Raw genomic sequence first — 23218 nt, 5'->3', positions numbered from 1 at the left:
AGAAGAAGCCAAGCCAAGAAACAGGAAACAAATCCACTTGCCAATGAATTCATGAGCTAAGGTAAGGCTAGACAATACACTTGCCGTATTCTTGGCAGGAGATGTGATGTCAGGCCAGAGTACAGTGATCAACATTTGTGGCAAGTAAACATTAATTGCATTGCGTAATGTAGGAACTCTGGAGGACTTATCCCATGAGTCATTGCAAACCTCCTCAAGAAATTGCAGAAGTCAGTACTTTTATTCATTCATTCATTCAAATTTATAGCCCGCCCTCCCCGCAAGCGGGTTCAGGGCGGCTCACTTTGAAAGTAAAACCATAGACGCAGATAGCTAGAAAGCCCCCATTTTTTCAGACGGCTTGGAATCAGAACTCATTGACCAGCTGATCCTGAGAGCCTCCACCCCCAGGAGTATAATGCAAATATCCTAATTACCACAGGCTAAACAGGTCATGGGGAAACCATCATGGAACTGCCGAGGTGGCAAATACACATGTGGCAAATCTCACATGAAGAGAGAAACATCCCTTTAATGCCTGCATGTTTATACTAAGCCTTAGCCACTGGTGTTTCAGAGTCCTCTCCTCTGATGTAAGCAGAAAGTGGAAACAACTCCTTCAGCTGTCCTGTGGACATTCTCTTCTGGGTTAGGGTAAAGTGCGATCACTGAAGGAGAGCTGATGAACTACAATGAAAGGGCATAGGCCCTCGGGTATGGGCCTCCCAGTATAGATATCAATAGTAGTTATAAATGGGCAAGATGGAGGGACTGCAAGGGGAATGACAATGTGTTTTTTTGCAGAAGGATGGGGCATACTTACTTGGAATCTACATGGAAGTGGTGTTGGGGTATGGTGGATGGAAAAATAAAGTTAGAGCCATGGCTCAGTGGTACAGCATCTCCTTTGCATGTGGAAAAAGTCTCCAGTTGAAGAGATCAAGTAGTAGTTGATATGAAGGACCGCTGGCTGAGACCCTGGAGTGCTGTTGTCTCTCAGATACCTTATAGATGATGCATCTAATTCTGTTTAAGGCAGCTTCCCTGTGTATGCTGTTATTGGCTATTACCAGGAGCTAAGTGGAGCATACTTATCACTCCAATCCTGCAGGCACTTCACTGGCTGCCCACCAGTAATCAGGGTCAATGTAATGTATTAGCTATCACATGCAAAACCCTTCATGGCCTTTGACCCTCATATCTGTGAGACTGCCTCTCCCCCTACGCTCGGCCACAACAGCCGCGCTCATCAGAGCAGGGTCTTCTGCAGATGCTAAGCTGAAAGTGGGCAAAATCAACAGCTGCCTGTATACATGGCCTTCTCTGTTGTGGCCCCCAAGTTGTGGAGTGGCCTGCCTGAGGATGTCAAGAGGATCCCGCTCTCCCGGCTTCCCACAAACTATGCAAAACTGAATTATTCAAGAGGGCTTTTCTACTCAGGCAATAGACTTGCACTGTACTAAATTATTCTCACTTAGAAAAATTATTAGTGTTTGTGGTCTATGCTACTGTGTATAGCTTGTTGAAACTAGGATCCTCTGTGAAATTTTGCATCATTTAATGTGTCGTGTTAATATTTATGCTTTGCTTCAGTCCTGTTTTTAGACTTCTGGTTGGTTCTATAACTCTAATCCTATTGCATTGTTTATTGAATGTCCCATCCTTCAGTTGACTCACTCTGTGTAATCCACCTTGAGTCCAAGTGAGAAAAGCGGACTATGAACAATGTAAATATATAAATAAATGTGTATGTAAAGATTCTATTTTGATCTGATCTCTGACCGAGCTGAGGGCTAATCTAGGTTCTGTAGCTCCCAGTTCTTCCTCCTTCTTGGTCCTGTCAAATGCCAGGTTGATAAATAAGTCCTCTGCTGTTTGGTGTTGGGGGACACAAGCAGGGCCTCTACAGCTTATCTTGTTCAAGTATACAGTCTGCTGCTTACCTTATGGTGGTGGTTGGGGAATTGTAGTGGCCATGATTCACTGTGACTGATGTTTTGGTGTGCCTTGTAGTCAGTCTGGCCTTGATTGTTATTGGTGTTGGATGCCAGAGACTAATAGTCAGTGTTAGCTTGGATCTATGAGGACTGGCATATAATGTTTTCATAGGGTCTGGTGTGGTTATCAGTGCTGCTCAGGCGTTTGTATATAGCCTCCACATGCGGTCGTTCATAAATTTGGGATTAGGTGTCGTCAGTCCCCTTAGAAAACTCTCCCCTCTCTCTAAGCCACCATGCTATTATTGTTTGGCAGATCAGGTCTTCTGCTGTGTACCTTTACTGAATTTAGTTGGAAACATGTGCTTGGAGGGTGGGTCTTTTGTCACACCCAGTGTCATGGAATGACCTCCACAATGAGACTGGAAGGTGTTCCTCTCTTTCCATGTTTTGAAAAGGTAGCAAGACTTAAAAAAAAAATTCTGATGAAGCCTTGGTGAGCCTGGTCATGTATGCTTCTGTATAGCTAGAGACTATACTTCTGATTTACTGTTTTTTCCCCTGTCTTATATAAACTACTTTGAGCATTAGAAACTTGAATAAGTGTTCTAAATAAACAATAAATAGAACATTTCAGAGTGAGAAATCAGAGCCGGTTTTCCATTTGTCAGGAATCTGGTTATTGCTCCTTCTAACAGAAAGAAGCAAAATATGAAGGGCGTTGCATGCTGCAACATTTAGCACCAGTTACAGCTTCAGAAACGCTCTTAAGAGTGCAGCCCCATGCAGAGTCTGTTGGAGCTTATCCTCAAGGTTACAAAAGGCACAGCTGGTTTATCAGCTGTAACCTCTTGAGAATTCAGCCGTGCTCTGAACTGTCTCAAATCTTGAAAAGGGGGGGGGGGGGAGGCAAGCATTATTTTAACAAATCTAAGTTCATCCTTAATTAAGAATCTTTGTATGAGGAAAGAAAGAGTATGAAGTCCAGCTTTAAAGAATAAGAATGTGATTACATTCTTGAAATTGAGCATTGACAGCTTCCTTTCATGCCCGTCTGCTATTACGTATTCGAGACAGAGCACAGTTCTTGTTTGCTCACCTGTAGTTTGGTCATCTTTATTGGCAGAAGCCTTTAATCCATGCACAGGAGGTTGCTGATTTTCTCCCCTACCCTCAACTGCCCTGACCTGGATGGGCCCTGGTTAGTACTTGGATGGGAGACCACCGAGGAAGGCCAGGGCTGCTAAGGCAGGCTGTGACAAACCACCTCTGAGCATCTCTTGCTTTGAAAACACCTGAGGGGTTGCCATAAATCAGCTGGGGCTTGAGGGCGCTTTCCACCACCAGTCTGAACTGCATCACAAGCTGCTGCAGAGGATCCTTCAGCCTGTGGAGGACGCACAGGACTGCAACTGGGAGCAGGGATTGGCAGCGCGTATACTCACATGTGCCACCGCAAGAATAGAAACACGTTCTGCTTGTCCAGGAGGATATTTAGATCCGAGTGTTTGCCTTTTAATATATCTTAGAAGATATATGAGAGGTAGGGAGGCGAAATATCCTTTTACATGAATCACGTTGCAAAGCTACCTACCTGCATCTGATTGTCATTTATCCAGCTGAATGTTTTTCATCTCTCCTGCCCCTTCCTTTGCCCTACCTTGGGAGGGGGGGAAAAATACATGAAGGCACTTAAAATAATTAAGGTATTCCTTTACTTCAGAAAACTGCTTTGTATGCACGTCCGCAGGTTAGCCATTGTCATTTCACTGTTCTTTGCTATGCCATCTGCTCTTAGCTCTCCAGAGCTAGAAGAAAAATGGTTCACAAGTGTGCAGGTTTCAAGGCGTAATTTTTTGAGAGCTTTACTTGTAATTCATTTTGTGGAAGACACAAGGAAGTGGATTAAGATGGATTTCTGGTGCGTTGAGAAGCCAGCACGTTTGTTACCAAGTGGCCAGTGTGCAATTATGTGTATGCTTCTGAATCCTTGTCTCCCTTTTCTGAAGGGGGAAGGAAGGCTGGAGAGACCTTGCCTATGGCAAGAGCCTAATGTTCTGGGAGCAGAGTGGTATCCCTGAGGGTCGGTGAATAGCTGACTGTGGCAGGGGTTTCAGAGGGCAGCTGTGTTGGTCTGCAGTAGAAGAGATTCAAGTCCAGTAGCAGCTTAGACACCGACGAGATTACCAGGGTATAAGCTTTTGAGACATAAAACTCCCTTCATCAGATACTGTTGCAGAGGTCTTTCCTAACCCTGTTAACTGAGATTGCATTTGGACTTGAGATGTCGCGGATGGAACTAAGGACCCCCTCTGTATCCAAAGCTGTCCCACTAAGCTATGTCCCCTGGAAGTAGCACTGGGTATCAGTGTGTGTGTGAACAAGATCTTGGGGTATAGGTGGACCGTAAGTTAAGTATGAGCAGGCATTGTGATGCAGCGACAACAAAGGCTAATGTGATCTTGGGGTTGTATCAACAGAGGCATAACATCCAAATCGCAAGATGTCATAGTCCCACTGTACACTGCATTGGTCAGGCTGCACCTGGAGTAATGTGTTCAGTTCTGGAGGCCTCCCTTCAAAAAGGATGTGGACAGAGTGGAGCGTATGCAGAGATGAGTGACGAAGATAGGGGCCTGGAGACCAAGCCGTACAAGGAAAGGCTGAGGGACTTGGGAATGTTTAGTCTGGAAAAGAGGAGGTTGAGGGGGAAACATGATGGCTCTCTTTAAGTATTTGAAGGGCTGTCACTTAGAGGAGGGCAGGGAGCTGCTCCTGTTGGCAACAGAGGATAGGACTCGCAATAGTGGGTTTAAATTAAGGGCGGGAAGGAACCGTCTGGATAGTAGGAAAAACTTTTCACAGTAAGAGTTGTTCAACAGTGGAATCAGCTGCCTAGGGAGGTGGTGAGCTCCCCCTCACTGGCAGTCTTTAAGCAGTGGCTGGACACTTGTCAGGGATGCTCTAGGCTGATCCTGCATTGAGCAGGGGGTTGGACTAGATGGCCTGTGTGGCCTCTTCCAACTCTGTGATTCTAGGAAGTATAGATGCAGGAGTATACAAGTGAATGGACTTTCTGCAGTTCCAGGCTATGCAATATATGATTTGACTGACCCATGTCACCTGTGTGTGAAATCACTCATCAGGAATAATATGGATGGTGTGCTGCAGTAGGAAACCTCATAGGTGACACCGACCATTTCAGAGGTTTAGTAAAACAATCCAGATGGTGGCTTGGGTGGGGACCGTGGCTTGGTGGTAGAGGAGTTAGTTTGCATGCAAAAGCTTCCCGGTTCACTTCCTGGAATCTCGAGTTGAAATTCAGTGATGTGAAACCTTGGAGGAGCCACAGGAAATACTGACCTAGATAGACCAGTGGTCTGACTTGGCATAAGGCAGCTCCATGTGGCTGAAGCAAATGAGCCAAGCCAGTAGGGAGAAAGCCACAGGTCTGTAGCTAATCCATCCAAGGAGAATATTTGTTTATGCATTATGCACTCGCCCTAATATGTTTAGAAACTGGTGCAGGTCTGAGTTCTGGTGCATGATGGCAAGTACCCTTACCAGGTTTTCTAAAAACACCACCACCACCACCAAGACTTCCTTGACTCTTCTTCCACTACTTTTTCTACTGTTCTGACAGTCTCTGAGGAAGGAAAAGGGAAACAATCTACAGATCTATGTGTGTGTATGTGTGTGTGTGTTTTGTGCTGTCAAATTGCTTCCGACTTATAGAGACCCGATGAATTAACAGCTGCCAAAACATCCTATTATCCTTGCACAAGTCTTGCAGACTGAGGGCCATGGCTTCCTTTATAAAGTCAAATCTGTCTCATGTTGGGTCTTCTTCTTTTCCTGCTGCCTTCAACTTTTCCTAGCATTTTTGTCTTTTCCAGTGACTCTTGTCTTCTCGTAATATGTGGAAAGTATGATAGCCTCAGTTTAGTCATTTTAATTTCTAGAGAGATTTCAGTCTTGATTTGACCTAGAACCTGCTTGTTGGTCTTTTTGGCAGTCTGCGGCATCTGTAAAACTCTCCTCCAACCCCACATTTCAAATTAGATTTATGGGGGTGGGGGGTTTGCCTTGACCTTAATGCCCCACATTTAAGGTACCTGTGCAGTCATAAAATATTAAGCTCTCCTAAATATTATGGATTAGTCAAAGATGTTTCCTGGAGACAGAATAGCTAGTCCTGGCCCTCAGGTCACTGAGGACCTCTTTTCCTGGGGGAAGAGCTGGAGACACCCCCCCCTCATCCAAGAAGCTGCCCTTGTACCACGAGAGGCAGAGCAGCACCTGACTCCTCCCAGCTTGGCCCTCAGGGCATTTTCAGGCTGTCTTATGCTGTGAGGAGGGGCTAAAAATATTCACTCAGCAACAAGGGCTAATACATTTTTTTTCAAGTGTTGCAAACTAGTCTGAGGACTTGATAGCCAAAAATCAGGTTATAAATGGAGTAAGTAAATCCCCTTTGTGTGGGTAGGAGAGAAGAAAATGCTCAGCATCTTGTTATGAAAAAGCTGGTTGTCTTGTTAAGAATTTAGAATGGTTTGTGAATGACTAGCATTGATTTGCATGGCATAAAGAAATGCTAACTTTTATTTTTAAACAGATCTGTGCACTGAATATCTGAAAAATCCTCCATCCTGTTTGTTGAAGGTAGAGAGAAAATTCAGCAAAAACCCCCCTGTTTCAATGTAATTAGAAAATTGGTGGATAGGATGGTAAACTTGATGTATACTTCTTTACGAAAATTGATATGAAAGTGGTTCAACAATAGCAATATTCTAAAAATTCAAGTTGAATTCATTTTGTCATATTTTGCATAGTAAACAGTAATCTCAGAGGCTGTACTTAGTTCTAAGTAAAGGCCATTAACTTCCGTGGGGCTCATTCCTAAATAAAACCAGGTCAGAGCAAGTTGGTAGCCTGTTGGAGAGCTTGGTGAGCCAAAAGTAAAATTATCCAAGAAAAGGAAAATAAAAATAACATAAACTCAGAATCATGCACTTGCTAAATGGTTAAGAGATGCCCTTCGCTACTGCTTACATATAGCACAAGAAGCAAAGTATGGCTTACAAGCCAGGATTAGCATTTTTAAGATGGCTGCTTTTGAAAGCCTGAATTTTTGTTGGTCAGTGGATCTCTTGCCCCCCTCCCTTGAACGTATGGAAGAAATCTCCATTTACCAAATAATGGTTTTGCATTTATCCATCTCCCTTATTTGCAAAATGCAAGCTTGCATTTGTCATCAAATCTCGGGATACCGGAAAAGTTTTGTTGTGCTTCTTTTATTAGATGCTGCAGGTCAAACAGGGAGATTACTGTTTGGTTTCCACAGAAATGATACACTTCGGAAATGAAGCTCTTCCATTGTCTGCAGACCTTCTGTAGTGAGGTCCAGTGAAGCGTTGTAAGAAATATCCACAAGGTACTTTGGCACGTGCACCACCAAAATGAATGAGAGTACTGGAGGAGCATAGTTGTTGTGCTCTTGCATAACTCTCATTCATTTAACAGGGGCCAGTGCAGATTAATTCCCCTGTGAATAGTGTACTAGAAGCCTGCTCGTTCTTTCTGAACTGTGCATAATTCAGCACTATGGAATGCGCTGTGACTCCTACAGTAGTCTCCAGCTGGAATGGAGGGCTTTTTAAAAGCAGGCATGCCTTTACTGATGAGCGTTCTTTGTTTAAACACCTTCAGATTTTCATAAACATCATGGGGTGTTAATTATTCTTTTTGACTTGTTAGCTTGGATACCACTCAAGTCAATGATGTATAGGTGTTGTAATTTCTAGACTCTACTGTGATTACCTGGAAGAAAAACGTTTGTTCAAGAGATAGTTGTCTCCACTCACACAGTTTTTAAAGCCCAGTCCAGTTAATGGTTTAAAACCGATTTTGAGTGAATATCAGAAAGGCAAGCTTTGTTCAGAAAAACTCTTCCACTTTTTTCTATCTCAGTCCACCTTTTTGTTTGTTTGTATCTATCGTATATCTCAGGAGCTGCGGTGGCTCAAGTGGTTAAGATGCTGAACTGCAGGCTGCGGAAGGTCAGTAGTTCAGCAGTTCGAGACCCAGGGTGCCGCATGACGGAGTGAGCTCCCGTCTCTAGTTCCAGCTCCTGCCAACCTAGCAGTTCGAAAGCAAGAAATTGCAAGTAGATAAATAGGTACCACTTCGGTGGGAAGGTAACAGCGTTCCGTGCGCCTCGGTGTTTAGTCATGCTGGCCACATGATCACGGAAACGTCTTTGGACAGCGCTGGCTCTTCGGCTTTGAAACGGAGATGAGCACTGCAACCCTAGAGTCGGATTCGACTGGCTTTCGAGCAAGGGAATCTTTACCTTTATCTATATCTCTGTTCACGTTGTGATGTGAGATGGATGGAAAATGCATTATGATTAAGTGGCAAGGTAAGAGCATAAAAAGAGCCTTACTGGATCAGGCCAGTGGTCCGTGTAGTCCAGCATCCTGTTTCCCATGGCGGCCGACAAAGTGTGGTGGAAGGCCAGCAGCAGAGCACAGAAGCCAAAGCCTTTGCTTATTGCTACCCTCTGGTAATTGGCATTTTGAGGTATACTGTTAAATAAATACTTTGCATCTGTATGGACTGAGAGGATTGCTAAAGAATTTCAGCTCTCTACTAGAATTCTAGTACCAGTACTTGTACTTGGATTGGGAAGGAATAAGGGAGAAAAGGTTAGTACTTGGGGAGATTGATATTGTTTGAGACTTGGATAGCTTATTGTGTAGGGGAAGAGGGGTCAACTGGTAGTCTGTGGACCATATTCAACTCTCCAAAAACAATTCTGTTTGGTTCCTGGTTGCTACCAAATTTGAATGGAAATGTGGTAAAAAAAAAAAAAACCCAATAAAGGAACAGTTTAAAAAAAGAACTGGGAAGATGGAGTTATTTAATTCTTCTCAGACTGTATCTCTGTCTTTGAGTCTTGCATGTAATTTCTTGGTTGTGCCTGAATCCTTGCCGGTAGAGACAGCCAATGTTCATGGGGTGTTCAGACTTCGTAATACACGTATCTCTTTACAGCAGTATAGCTCACCTTTCTTCACAACAGATTAAAGATGGGACAGATAGCTCAACAAAGTATGTTTAACTGTCCTCCGAATTTTCTGGAGAACAGAGTGGCTCTAACAGTGTAGAAACTGGGTCTTCCTTGGGAATTGGTGAAAGAATGAAACAGACACAGAAGGTACCAGGATGACTGGGGAAAATATTTGTTAACCTATATTCTTTGTTCTCCTGTCAAATTGTTCTGTTGATTTTTAAATATAGGATTAAACCTATAGCATATAGTGTTGCTTTGGATCCTTATAATACTTAGCCCGCAGCCTAATAGACTAGCCCAATCTCATCAGAGTTTGGAAGCGTAAGCAAGGTTGGCCACAGTTAGTACTTGGATGAGAGACCACCAGGGAATACTGGGGTTGCTACACAGAGGAAGGCAAGCCACCTGTGTTTATCTCTGGCCTTGAAAACCCCACGGTCCTGGGGTCACCTTGAGCCAGTTGTGACTTGACAGCACACCATTATTTTTTATTATATAAAAGATTATACTGTGTAGTACTTTCTGTGTTTGGAGTGCCTAGCAGACGTTGTCCCAATAATCCTTAACAGCCTTATAAGGTAGACCATTATCATTATTATCCTCCTATTGCAGACAAGGGAGGGAAACTTAAAGAGAGTGGATTGCCTGAAGCCATTTAGTGAGTTTGCTGTCTGTCTTCCTGGCTCCCAGCTCAGTCTCATAGTCACTCTGTTATAACAGCTGACAAAATCAAATCTTGCCTTGGGGGTGCAAGCATGCATGTATGTATGTGCATGTACAAAGCAAAGATGTAATTTCATACGTGAAACCATCCTTTCCTTGTTGACACAAAGGGGAAAAAACTTCAGTATTATAAAGCAATGAAAATACAGTACATGATGGGAGTTTTGATACCAAATTAACAGTTTGACAAGAAGTACAGTTCTTTCTTTCCACCCCATATTTCTGCTTTATGGGAAGTTTTTCTTTATAACTTCTCCATTGCCGAGTGATTATCGCTGGAATCTGTTGAGCGTTTTTTGTTTGTTTGTTTGTTTATGGGTATTTATGGGCCGTGGTCATTCACATTTTTAGTATAAGAATTGTTAGTCTGTCTTTGCCTGACTACTGCTTATGATTTGTTTTGCTTCCCACTCTCTTTTATTCTGTTTTTTAATCGGAGCCTCTGTTCCAGTTGTTCCATGAATGACACACTAGAGAGATTGACAGGTACCCCTTGATGCTTGATGTCTGGAGGTCGCATAAGTAATAATAGATTCTGTTCCAGAATTTAGCATCAAATATTGGCTTTCAGTGTCAAAGGGGTTAAAGTTAAATGCTGATTGACTGCATGCAAGTTGAAACCGCAGCAAACGCATCCATGGCCTATCAGTTCCATGCATTTGATGTAATCTCCAAACTCAGTGTGGCAAAATGATAAGCAATCATGTTTGGTGATTTGCTAATAGCAAAATACAGCCCCACAACATAGTCAAGCTGTGTTGCGCATAAGAATGAAATAATTTGATAAAAAGAGAACCTGTGCTTTTACCCACAAATTTAGAAAGGCATAAAAAAGATTACCTTAACTTTCAGTAGTTTGGTTTATATTAATTTAAATCTTTTCTTGAATTGTGCTCAGTGTTGCAAGACTTAATCCACTCAAGCTTGGAGCATATGCACAAACTTCCAGGAGGAGTTTATTGTGTTCACTTTATATGATTAAAATATTCTATAGTGGACAGGAACTAGAGTAGAAAGTGCCAGTTTAGGACACAGCATGCAGGAGAAAAATCTTCGTTCTCCGTGGCAGAATTACTTTCCTACTTTGTGACTCCATCTTCCACTCTGCATACTGCCATAACATTTATTTATTTTAATACACCAGTGAGAACCCAGAGCAGTTTACGTTGTTTTCCTCTCCTTCATTTTATGCTCACAGCAACTCTCTAAAGTAGGTTAGACTGAGTGTTTGTAACTGGCTAAGGTCACCCAGTAAGTTTCCATGGTAGAGTAGGCATATGAACCTGGATCTCCCAGATCCTAGTCTAACACTAACTCAGTGGTTCCAGAAGTGGGCAGTAGTGCACCCCTGGGGGTGATGGAATTACCTCGAGGGGCACTAAGAGGCAAGGGAGTGGGGGTGTGTCCTTTTGATTGCATTAATTTTCACTTATTTACAGTTGACCAGGCTATGGCACCATGCTGTCAAATGGCACTCCCCAAGTTTCTGCCTCTGCATAGTGGAATGTGGTTTTAGTGTGGTCATCCAACTTCTCTCCAAGCAAAGAAATTGACTCCAGGTTACTAAGCATGGTGATTTAAGACTCCTGCTAAGTCAGCTTAAACCAGAAATTGGTATACTTTCATCAAGCCCATCCAGTTCATTAAGAACTTTTCAATAAAAAAGTTTTTTAAAAAAGAATTTACTGAACAGTAAAGTAGTTACTAAATGTGGTACCTTGTTAAATGACTATCAGACTTTGAAATGCTGTCATCACTGGATCAAGTTCATCAGTTTTGCTGAATAAGTTAAATTAAAAAGTTGTAACTGGATTTTGAAGAAATGTGCAATTAATTGTTACTGTTTTGAATTTTATTGTTATTATTTTCCTTAGTGGGTTGTGCAAACTGGTATTCTAAATATTGCTTTTTATCTGGTAGATGGCAGGTAACCAATGGGGCAGTGGCCTAAAACGTTTGGGAACCATTGCTCTAACCACAGCCTCAAATTGGCTAGTTGACTTTGTCAAATATGATAATTACGAGTTAGGATCAGTAGCCTTTTGCATTTAGGGTAATTTTATGTGGATAACACAAGAGTGGTCTACATTTCTGGTTTGCAGGGAAATTCATTTCATAAATGTTTCAGATATCTGTTCCAACAGCACACTTCTCCTCACTCCTATGATGCAAAACATTATGATGTTGATTCTCAAGTACTTTCATGCTGGTGATAGTTTTGGTTGGGGAAGGGTGTTGTGCAGTGTAGCATCATAGAACCACTTAACAGCTCTAACTTACCATCTTCCCCTCTGCATTCACATGTATGGCAGGATTTATGACACTAGACCAGTCTATGTACTTGTAATGGGACTTGTGAAGTTTAAATTTTTTATCCTGCACTATCTTTATTGTAGGGTGTCTCAGATTTTGAACTCTGTTGCAAAAAGGTGAATTTTCAATGTCTTGTTGGCTGTATTAGTTTCAGTTAACTTGGTCATTGCTTTGCCCTTCATATTGCCTTGTTATGCAAGGGTTGCCTACAGATATACCTACAGTTGGAATAGGTATCCTTCTCCCCCCATGACTAAATGCTGCTTCTCTGTGCCCCCACTCTCTTGCTCCTCTAATGATGTCCATGTAATTACTGGGTTTGAATACTAATAGCTTCTCCCCCTATACATTAAGGCCTCATTTTCACTTAGATTCCCCCCCCCAATATTCCTTTTATAGTAATTCATTTAGTATTTCTCCCCATGCCCCCCTCCCCAGCAAACAAAACTGTTTTTGTTTAAACTTAAGAAAGAGTTCCAAGGAAGGGCTGGGGAGCATGCAAGATGGCTTCCTGTTTGTCCCATAGGGGCAGCTAATGAGTGTTGTGCACATCCGCTTCTGTTCCAAAGAATCAGTTTCCTCTGAGACTGAACGGGAAGGAAATGCTGTATGTCCTAAATGTGGTGAGTGGTCCTTGACAGCAGTGACCTTCATAAAAGCTAAGCTGTTAGGTAATTTGTGCTTTTTGTGGCCACTAATAAAAGACAACAAAACACTGCAGAAAACTAGCATGGTAAGAAAATATTTCATTTTCTTAATTAAAGTTCCCGTTTTGAGAGTCACAGTGTGTTGCTTAGTCTCTAAAACATCAGTTTTGGAGTAGCCCTCTGCTAACTGGGCTGTGGCCCACAATTGCTGTTTTTTCGCTTTATGTGTAATAAATTTCACTATTTAGATGCTGGATTAATTCAGCACAGGAATTACTTTCCCCTTAAGTGATTTAATTTCTGGAGTTAAAAATTAAAATGTAAAGTAGTACCATTGCAGCAGCTGCTTCGAGATGCTAATATTAATGCAACATTTTCTTAAAGGAAGCCAGAAAACTGTATACAGAATATAAAGAAACAAAAATGAAGGAGAAGGAAGAGGCCCAAGCAAGAGCTGAACTGGAAACACTTCAGAGTGAGTTGTTTTTTTCTTCTTTCTTCTTCTTCTTCTTCTTCTTCGTAATCGGGAATGGAATGGGTGTAAAGATAGAGTGAATGCTCATTAGATTTGCAGGTAATACTAAATTGAGAGGGGTAGCAAATACGGTAGAAGACAGGCTTAGGATACAGGATGATCTTGACAGGCTGGAAAACTGGGCAAAAACAAATAAAATGAATTTCAGTGGGGGTAAATGTAAAGTTCTGCATTTAGGTAGGAAAAATCAAATACATAATTATAGGATGGGGGAGATTTGTCTTGTCAGTAGTATGTGTGAAAAGGATCTAGGGGTCTTAATAGACCATACACTGAACATGAGTCAGCTAAAAAGACAAATGCAATTTTGAGATGTATCAACAGAAGTATAATGTCCAGTTCACACAAAGTTATGGTATCGCTTTATTCTGCTCTGGTTAGACCTCACCTAGAGTATTTTGTTAAGTGTTTGGCACCACAGTTTAAGAAGGATATTGACATGCTGGAACATGTCCAGAGGAGGGCAGTGAAGATGGTGAGGGGTCTGGAGACCAAGTCCTAGGAGGAAAGGTTGAAGGAGCTGGGTATGTTAAGCCTGGAGAGGAGACGACTGAGAGGTGATATGATAGCCATCTTCAAGTACCTGAAGGGCTGTCATATAGAGGATGGTGTGGAGTTGTTTTCTGTTGCCCCAGAAGGTCGGACCAGAATTAATGGGTTGAAATTAAATCAGAAGAGTTTTCAGCTAAACATTCGGAAGAAGTTCCTGACAGAGTGGTCACTCAGAAGGTTTTCAAACAGAGGCTAGCTGGCCATCTGTCAGCAATGCTGATTCTGTGAATTTAGGCAGATCATGAGAGGGAGGGCAGGAAGGATTGCATCAGTACTTGGTTCTTGTGGCCCTTTCTTACATGCCCAGGAAAATGCTGATCACCACTTTGGGGTCAGGAAGCAATTTTTCTCCAGGCCAGTTTGGTTGGAGATCCCGGAGATATTTGTGAATTTCCTGCATTGTGCTGGGGTAATACCTGGACTAGATGACCCTGGAGGTCCCTTCCAACTCTAGGATTGTATTATTTGTGTACCAGTCGCATTCCAGAGGAACTGTTGCTGACATGTTCAGTTTGGTACTTTGCAACGGCTGAATGATTTTGTCAAAGGACCTGTGTTATTTAGAAGTTGTTGCATACAAACCAGTCAATAGATTAACAAATATCACTGAGGAAAGTGCAAGAGAAATGTGGAATTGTTCCAGATGAAGGATTTAGATAGGCTCTTGGAGAAGTTGTCGCTATTGAGAGCTTGTCCTAATTTTGGGCCTGGAAGCAATTCATATAATTGGTGGTGCATTTTCTAGCAGTTCCAGGTTAGTTTGACTTCTAAGTATTATGCAATGCACTCCAAATTATATGCACCTGCTAGATGCAAAAATTAGGAGCTAATGTTTTGACCCCTTTGATATTTTGACTTGGAACTTGGTGAGACTCTTCATCAAAATGCTTTGACACCCTTTAACTGCAATAAATAACTTGCCTTAATACTTTGGGAAGCTGTGAATAGTTCAAGCTACAAAGAGTCCAGTGGCACTTTTAAAGACGGAAAAAAAAATTATTGCTATGGCATAACGTTTCCCATAGAATCTCTGGCTCATAAAAACTAATGCCTAATATATTTTTTTTAGTTTTTAAGATGTCACAGGACTCTTACAGTGCCATCCTAAGCAGTGTTGTACCCTCTAAAACCCCGCTCAGTGCACTTAGAAGGGTGTAATTTTGTGAAGGATGGCACTGCACTGTTGGTTTGTTGCAATCATAACATATTCCAGAGAGGCAGCTATGCTTCCTCTTAATAGTGTTTGTGGGTTTTGCTTTATTGGCTTAATTTTCTTGGGTTGTTTTTTTTTTTTTAAATCAAGCACTTTGAAATATATTTTGTAATGCGAGAATGCCCTGACTTGGATAATCGAGACTAGCCCAATCTTGTCAGATCTCGGAAGCTATATAGGGTCCACCCTGGTTAGTACTTGGATGGGAGACCACCAAGGAAGTCCAGAGTTGCTGTGCAGAGGCAGCCAGTGGCAAACGTAATCTGAATGTCTCCTGCCTTGAAAACCCTGTGGGGTTGCCATGAGTCAGCTGCGACTTGATGGCAAAGAAGAAGAAAAAAAAAAAGAACAGTGTTGAGCTGGTTTAATACCACCTGTTGTATTCAGGGCAGAGCCTGACACTTTTACTCTACCTGGGTTTCCCAGGATGCACCAATACAACAGTAACAAGTAAGGCAGAATGCAAGATCACGGTCTACTAACCAGTCCGGAGTTAGGGAGCCGAAGATTGAGTCCAAAGGTCAGGGGGAAAGGATGGTCTGGAGTTCAAGGTGCAAGGCTCAGAAGCCGGGCCAGGATATGGGGTCTGGGTCTCCGGCTGGGAAAGTAAGCACAGGTTAAACAAGACAGGGTGCAATGCAGCAAGGCAAGGTAGCGCTCTGTTTGCTGAGTGGGACAGCTCACAGAGGGAGTGGCAAGCAAGGTTGCTTCCATACTAAGCCTTGCTCAGCGTGTTCCTTTTAACTGCCTCCTTTTGCTGGCTCATTCCCCAAAGCCCAGGGATCACTTCTTCCTGGTGGATTGCTCATCCTCCAGTTGTAGGTCCTTTCAGCTTTCTATCAGCATCTCAGTCCTGATCCTGTAAAGACTCTGCTCCAGGAATCAGCATTGGTCACCACTGTGCCATTAGGTGAGCGCTCTGTCTTCTCTCCAAAGCTGTCCAGCACTCCTTCCTTCTTTTGTGGTCCACTGGTTCAGGAGAACCTGGTGGAGACTGAGGCACTGGCCTCTGTGTCCTTTCTTTCATCTCCTGCCAGAATAAGCAGCTTGGCTGTGGCTGGGAAGCATTCTCGCTTCCTGCTGCTTCCTCCGTTGGTTCCGTTTCTTGACTCAGCTGCTCGGGTGGGTATTCCACTGGTGTGGGACCCAACTCCTCCAATTCTTCCTCCAAAGAGGAGGTGACAACTGGCTGGCCCATGACAGCCTTCTGTGAAAGTGAAACAGGGGAAGACTTGGGACAAATTCCTGAATATAACATCAAGGAATGACTTTTATATGTAAAATTGCATCAAGGCTCAAATACTTGAGTTCTCCTCAGTGATTAAAGTTCTCTTAGTTTTCTGCAAGTCAAAAAGTACTGAGTGATGAGGTGTGCATATATGAATCAGTATTTAGTCTTTTTGGAAGATATTACTTGCAGACTATTCAGCTCCATAGTTTTTAACTATGCAAGCATTTCTACCTGTTTAGGGTATTTATAATGCAGTCTTAAGCAGAGTTATACCCTTCTAAGTCCATTGACTTCTTTAAATTGCAGGTTATGGTGATAGGTTAAATTGCAATGTGAAGAAATGAAAATTGCAGCTGTCCTATCTCTGTATGGCTTTTTCTCCTTTAAAAACTGGAAAGTAGGGCATTAAGGATATTATGAAACTGATTAGAGGGATTTGCACTGGAATTTAAGATGGTCTTAATTGAGTTAATGATGCTTATTAGGTCCATTAATTGACAGAAAGACAAATTGGCTGCTGTACTGTTGTATGTTTGAGAAAAAGATTGTTGGAAGTAGACTCTGCCAATATCTTATTCAAATTACAAAAACCTGACACTTGTAGTTTGGTAACTCCATTATAATGTTCTGCATTGGCCTTTGTAATTAGCATCATAAAAGCTGATTGTATGTTCCCCAGATATAAATTTTAATTTCTTAATGTTTAATAGTTTAAAATCCTGTCTGATCCCAGGTTTCACCCCACCCAAGAAAAGGTTAAAGAAAAGTGACTGTGGCTGCCTAGAAACTCAAATATTTCTGAAAATCCAGAGGAAGCCCCAGGCATGCAGAAAAATCTGAAAGGGGTAGGTGGGGACACTGAAAAACTAAAAAGAGATGTCCCTGGACATAGTGAAAGAAGAAAAAAAATTGTCTAGGCAGCATTTTGAATGTCTGTATCATCCCAAAATGGCACCTAACCATCATCAGCTGATGTGGTTGATCACAGGGATTATCCTAGCCCCCACAGTGAAACTTCACAATACAGGAAAGCAGTTCTAGTACATCAAATTTGAAAATGGCTTACAAATGAACACATTTTAATTTAGGATGTGATTTATGCAATCTTTTGGACAACCCCATAAGGTGGGTTGATATTATTACCTTTCAATAGAAGTCTAAGAGAGTGGGAGGGAGAGTCGTTTGTGTAAGGCCATATAACAGCACAAATGGATGCATGTCTACTCAGATCCATGTTCAGTGGGTACTCATACATGAGATTGTGGGATTTGAGGGAGGGATTTCCTGGCTTGTAGTTCCATCTCTTCATCACTATGCAACACTGACTCTCTGAGATAACTGGATAGTCAACTTTCAACTCTGTTCTAACTTCAACTGTATAAGCAATTAACAAATGTCAGAGATGCTTCATGCTTGACTGTCTGCACACAGTATTGTAAAGATTAGTGATCATTGGTGATATCCAATTACAAATAAAAACAGTCAGAAGAGAAACGGTACATTTCCTCAGTTATTATGACTGTGTAGAGTTATGCTGCAGTAGCTCAAAAGAGAACTGAATTTGCTGTTAAGTGTATGTCTGAACATCCCAGGGTATGAATACTTGAGTAGCGTAAGACAGAAAGCTCTTTGCTCACTCAGGGTCTAAGAAGTGTGCTTAAGATTTGCTGTCTGAAGTAACCTCATTTCAGATTGTAAAGTTCCAATGTGGTGTAGTGGTTAGGGATGGGACTAGGAACTGGGAGGAGATGTTGTTCAGTTGCACAGTCAAGTCCGACTTTTTGCAACGCCGGGCCCTTCTGTCTTCCGTCGTCCTCCAGAGTTTTCTCAATTTCATGTTTGTTGCATCGGTAACACTGTCTAACCATCTCATCCTTTGCCATCCCCTTCTTCTTTTACCTTCAATCTTTTCCAGCATCAGGGTCTTCTCCAGTGAGTGCTCCCTTCTCATTTGGTGGCCAAAATATTTGAGCTTCAGCTTCAGCATCTGGCCTTCCAGCGAACAATCAGAGTTGATTTCTTTTAGGATTGACTGATCTGCTCTCCTTGCAGTCCAAGGGACTCTGAAGAGTTTTCTTCAGCGCCATAATTCGAAAGCATTTAGTCTTTGGCACTCGGCCTTCCTTACGGTCCAACTCTCACAGCCATACATTACTACTGGGAATACTATTGCTTTGACCATACAGTCTTTTGTTGGCAGGGTGATGTCTCTGCTTTTTATTATGCTGTCTAGGTTTGCCATAGCTTTCCTCCTAAGGAGCAGGCGCCTTTTAATTTCATGGCTGCAGTCACCATCTGCAGTTATCTTGGATCCCAGGAACGTGAATTCTGTCACTGCTTCCAAGACTTCCCCCTTCTGTTTGCCAAGGAGTGATGGGGCCGGATGCCATGATCTTAGTTTTTTGGATGTTGGGTTTCAAGCCAACTTTTGCACTCTCCTCTTTCATCCTTAGCAAGAGGCTCTTGAGGTCCTCTTCACTTTCTGCCATTAGAGTGGTATCCAGGCTTGTAGCTACCAAGGGGCCCGGGCTCCCACGGTTTTTAAGGGCCCCTCCCCTGATTCTCAGCACCCCCTCCCTCCCCCGAGCACTTCAGAGCAAGAATGTCTTCTGGCTGTATGTGCTATGACCCATCCATGCCTGCTTTTCCTAGCACTGCAGCCGTGGAATTACCCCACTTCCTGGAGGTGCCGTCTGCTTTGTCCGAGTCCAGGCAGAAGACTCCGCCCCCTCTTCCCTCCCTGAGCCTCCCCCTGGTGCATAAATCGTGGGTGACCTAACAATCAAAATGGGCTCTTCTCTTCAAATCCTCCCACCCTTCAGGGAGGCGAATGCTCAGTCCGAGGTGTCTACACAGCAGTACGCTCTCCTTTGGGGAGAGAGACTGTCTTGGCAAGGTGGGATATAAAGTGAAAGTAATAAATAAATAAATTAGTTCCGCAGTAGTTCAGTCAAACGATTGGAACTGGCACCCCCCCCCCAAATTACTCAGATTTAAAGCAGTCGTCATGACACAGAACCAACAGAGGTGAGAGGAAAGGCTGGCTCCTCATTACAGAGACAAAAGGATCTTCACCGGGATGTACTAAAAGGAAGGACAGGATTGCCCATTGGAAACAATGGGAAACACTTGAAGGCCCATTGGAAATAATGGGAGCCAGGAATGGCAATTGACTTGCATGGGCTCCATTGAAATACATTAAAGTACAAGTAGAGTTGCAATAAAAATGAGGAATAGATTTTCCATTAGGGTCTCTGGGCCCAAATAGACTACTCTGGGACTGGAATGACAGGCCCCAGCTTGGAATGAAAGACCCAAGGAGTAACAAGTCTTCTGGGACTGGGATGAGAGGCCCCAGAGTGGAATGACAGCCCCAGGGGGTGACAGAAGTGTTCTGGGACTGGAATGATAGGCCCCAGAGGTCACAGACCACTCCTACTACATCCAGGGGCTGTCATTCCACTCTGGGGCCTGTCATTCTAGTCACAGAACACTGCTGCTACCCCCAGGGGCTGTCATTCCACTCCGTGGTCTCTCATTCCAGTCCCAGAACGCTTCTGCTACCCCCCCGGGGCTGTCATTCCACTCTGGGGCCTCTCATGTTCAACAAGATGCTAAGCCCATACAAAGTTACATGGAGATGCTCTTTTGCCTTACCAACATCATATTTAAATCAGGGCTAAAGTAGACTTGGTCAGTGGTTTCCAGCCTTCTTGGTATGGGGACAGACAAGTCCAAATTTACTTGGTATTGAGCCAGGGCTGGCCCAAGGTTTTTTGTTTGCCCTAGGCCAAATACGACCTTGGCACCCATCTAGTTCAGCAATCAATTCTCTACAGTAGCTATCCACACGTTTTTGAGAAAATAACAAACATTGCACATAGGACGCAGCTGCCCCTACTATGAATCCCTGAGCCACAGCGCCTCCTCCAAGTACGTTTGAGGAAGAGGACCATCATTTTGATAATAACAATAATAATAATAATACATTTCAATTTATTGATCGCTCATCCTGCAGAGCTGCTGGCTCTGAGCGATTTACAGGTACACAAGTTTTCACAAGGGACTAACAATGTTTCATAGGGTAAGGGAGGACAACATATAATTCTTTAAATAGCACACTTTTTGCAGCCGACGGGGATTTTGTTCAGCCGTAAGCTTCAGGCGTGTTCCGGACGGCATTCACTTTTTCGGTGTGGCTAGATGACGTCAGTTCTTCCAGGACTGCTTTTGAGTCGTAGTGCCGCACTGCCACCAACTTGATGAGAAGGTTAAGATTGTTCAGGAAGGCACTGTCCACCATAAATCAAGAGGATTAGATCCTCTAAAGGTAAAGATTTCCCTTGCTCAAAAGCCAGTCGAATCTGACTCCAGGGGGCGGTGCTCATCCCTGTTTTCCAAGCTGAAGAACCAGCGCTGTCCAAAGACCTCCCCATGGTCATGTGGCCGGCATGATTAAATGCCGAGGCATATGGAATGCTGTTTCCTTCCCACCGAAGTGGTACCTATTTATCTACCTGCAATTTCTTGCTTTCAAACTGCTAGGTTGGCAGGAGCTGGGGCCAGAGACGGGAGCTCACTCATCACACGTCACTAGGGTCTTGAACTGCTGAACTACAGACCTTCTGGTCTGCAGCTCAGCACCTTAACCTCTGAGCCACTGTGGCCCCATTAGGGCCTCTAGATTAGAGCATTAATACAGTCTCTGAGTCTTAAATCCATAAGGGTGCATTCACACATATAAATAATCTCATGACTGCAGGTATTTGAAAAATTTGCACACCCAAGTTGGTGCAGACATGTTGTCTCTCACTCCAAAGGACAACTCTAGAACCAATGAGTGCAAATTTAAATGACATCGATTTTGGCTAAGGACTAAGAACGTCTTTCAGACCCTAAAAAAAATGTTCAGGATTGTGGAACAGACTGCCTAGACCAGTGATGGCGAACCTTTTAGAGACCGAGTGCCCAAACTGCGACCCAAAACCCACTTATTTATCGCAAAGTGCCAACACAGCAATTTAACCTGAATACTGAAGTTTAACTTTAAAAAAACAACCCATACATTAATTTAAGATGATCCAAACAAAGTAAGGAAAGCAATCCCAAATGCTTTCATTTACTTAAAATTATTTGGCAGAGAATTCGACACTTTAATGATGGTCTGGGCCTGGCTGGGGCGATGGCACACGTGCCCACAGAGGTGGCTCTGAGTGCCACCTCTGGCACCCGTGCCATAGATTCGCCACCACTGGCCTAGTGGTTTTTCCAACTTTCTTCAGTTTAAGCCTGAATTTTCCAATGTTCCCTTTAAGCTGTGGAGTCTTGTGAGCAAAAATTCTACTTTGTGAGCTACTGGCATTCAAGTTGTGAGCGAGCGATGTGGCCACTGGCTACTGCATAAGTTAGTTTGCTCTGGAGCCATCCTTCCTGAGCTAAGACAAAAATGTGTGAGCTGGAGGCTAAAAAACTGTGAGCTAGCTCACATTAACTCAGCTTAGAGGGAACCCTGCATGATCTGAGCCACAGTGAGCTCCCGGCCTTGTTTTTATTGACTGTATAGAGCTTCTCCATCTTTGATTGAAAGTGATATAATCAATGTGTAGAGTCACCTCTAGGTTGTTGGAAGAGGGTGTTTGCTATGAGCAGCATGTTCTCTTGACAAAACAGCCTTTGCCCAGCTTCATTGCCCAGCTTCATTTTGTTCTCCAAGGCCAAACTTGTCTGTTATTCTGGTTACTTTTTGACCTCCTACTTTAGCATTCCAGTCCCCTATGATGATAAGGACATCTTTTTTGGTGTTAGTTCTAGGAGGTGTTGTAGGTCTTCATAGAACTGGTCCACTTCAGCCTCTTTTGCATCAGTGGTTGGGGCATAGACTTGGATTACTGTGGTGTTGAATGGTTTGCCTTGGAATCGGACCGAGATCATTCTGTCATTTTTGAGATTGTATCCCATTACTTGCCTTCGTCACTCTCTTGTTGACTATATAAGCCACTCCATTTGTTCTATGGGATTCTTGGCCACAGTAGTAGATCTGGGAGACTCAGGTTCAGATCGCCATTGTGCCATGAAGCTTGCTGGTTGACTTTTAACTGGTCATACTTTTGGCCTAGCGCACCTCAGAGGGTTGCTCTGAAGATGAAATGGAGGAGGGGAAAGTGATGTACACCACTCTGAACTCCTTGGAGGATGGGACAGCATAAAATGTACTAAATAAATCAATAATAGCTTAAAAATAGGATCCTGTAGCTGTCTGAATCAAGGTTCTGAGCACACCTAGTGATTAAATCATCTTTCTCTCTCTTCCTCCCCCCCTCCCCAGAGGAGAAGAAACCTAAAGTCAAGAAACCAAAACCTGAATTTCCTATATACACAGCAGCAGAAACAAATGAGTATGTGCCATCATATGACCATGCTACTTCTATTGAAGAGATTGAAGAACAGATGGATGACTGGTTGGAAGACAGGAACAAGTCGCTCAAAAAGAAGGCAAGTACACTTCCCTTCATAAAAATGGGGGGAGGGTTCAAGTTAGGGTTGCCACTTCTGGGTTAGGAAATACCTGGAGATTTTGGAGGTAGAGCCTGGGGAAGGTGGGGAGAGACCTGAGCAGGGTACAGTGCCATAGAGTCCACCCTCCAAGGCAGCCATTTTCTTCAGGGGAGCTGATCTCTGTCATCTGGAGATCAGTTACAGTACTAGGGGATCTCCAGGCCCCACCGGGAGGTTGGCAACCTTAGGTCAAGTCTAGGCAACAAATGCAGTGAACACGGAATCAGTATATATCAAAAGTGAAGAGCAACATAAGGGGCTCCCATATATCAGAGGTATCATTAGAGTTGAAAGTAACCTCTATAGTATAATTGTGCAGGTCCCCTCAGCTGTGCTGTATGGGAGATTTTAAAAAAAAACACAGTTCTCAGAGAGGTTATGCCCATGTGGGCTAAAGGAGATTGAAGGAATGGACCGTGTACTTCTGACTTGTAGAC

General features: G+C 43.2%; 1 protein-coding gene across 1 annotated transcript in view; it reads left to right on the top strand.

Moving 5' to 3' along the window:
- DNAJC1 (DnaJ heat shock protein family (Hsp40) member C1) overlaps positions 1–23218 on the top strand; it is a 116289-nt gene that overhangs the window by 39575 nt on the left and 53496 nt on the right. The window contains exons 7-8 of the mRNA XM_015410011.1: positions 13080–13170; positions 22552–22718. Of these exons, the coding sequence (XP_015265497.1) occupies positions 13080–13170; positions 22552–22718 (258 nt within the window). The remainder of the gene's footprint in view (positions 1–13079; positions 13171–22551; positions 22719–23218) is intronic.

This window comes from Gekko japonicus, unplaced genomic scaffold (assembly GCF_001447785.1).
Source record: "Gekko japonicus isolate JY-2015 unplaced genomic scaffold, Gekko_japonicus_V1.1 scaffold101, whole genome shotgun sequence".
NCBI classification, from domain to species: domain Eukaryota; kingdom Metazoa; phylum Chordata; class Lepidosauria; order Squamata; family Gekkonidae; genus Gekko; species Gekko japonicus.
The sequence above is the reverse complement of the archived record's forward strand: the minus strand, read 5'-3'. Positions and strand labels throughout refer to the sequence as shown.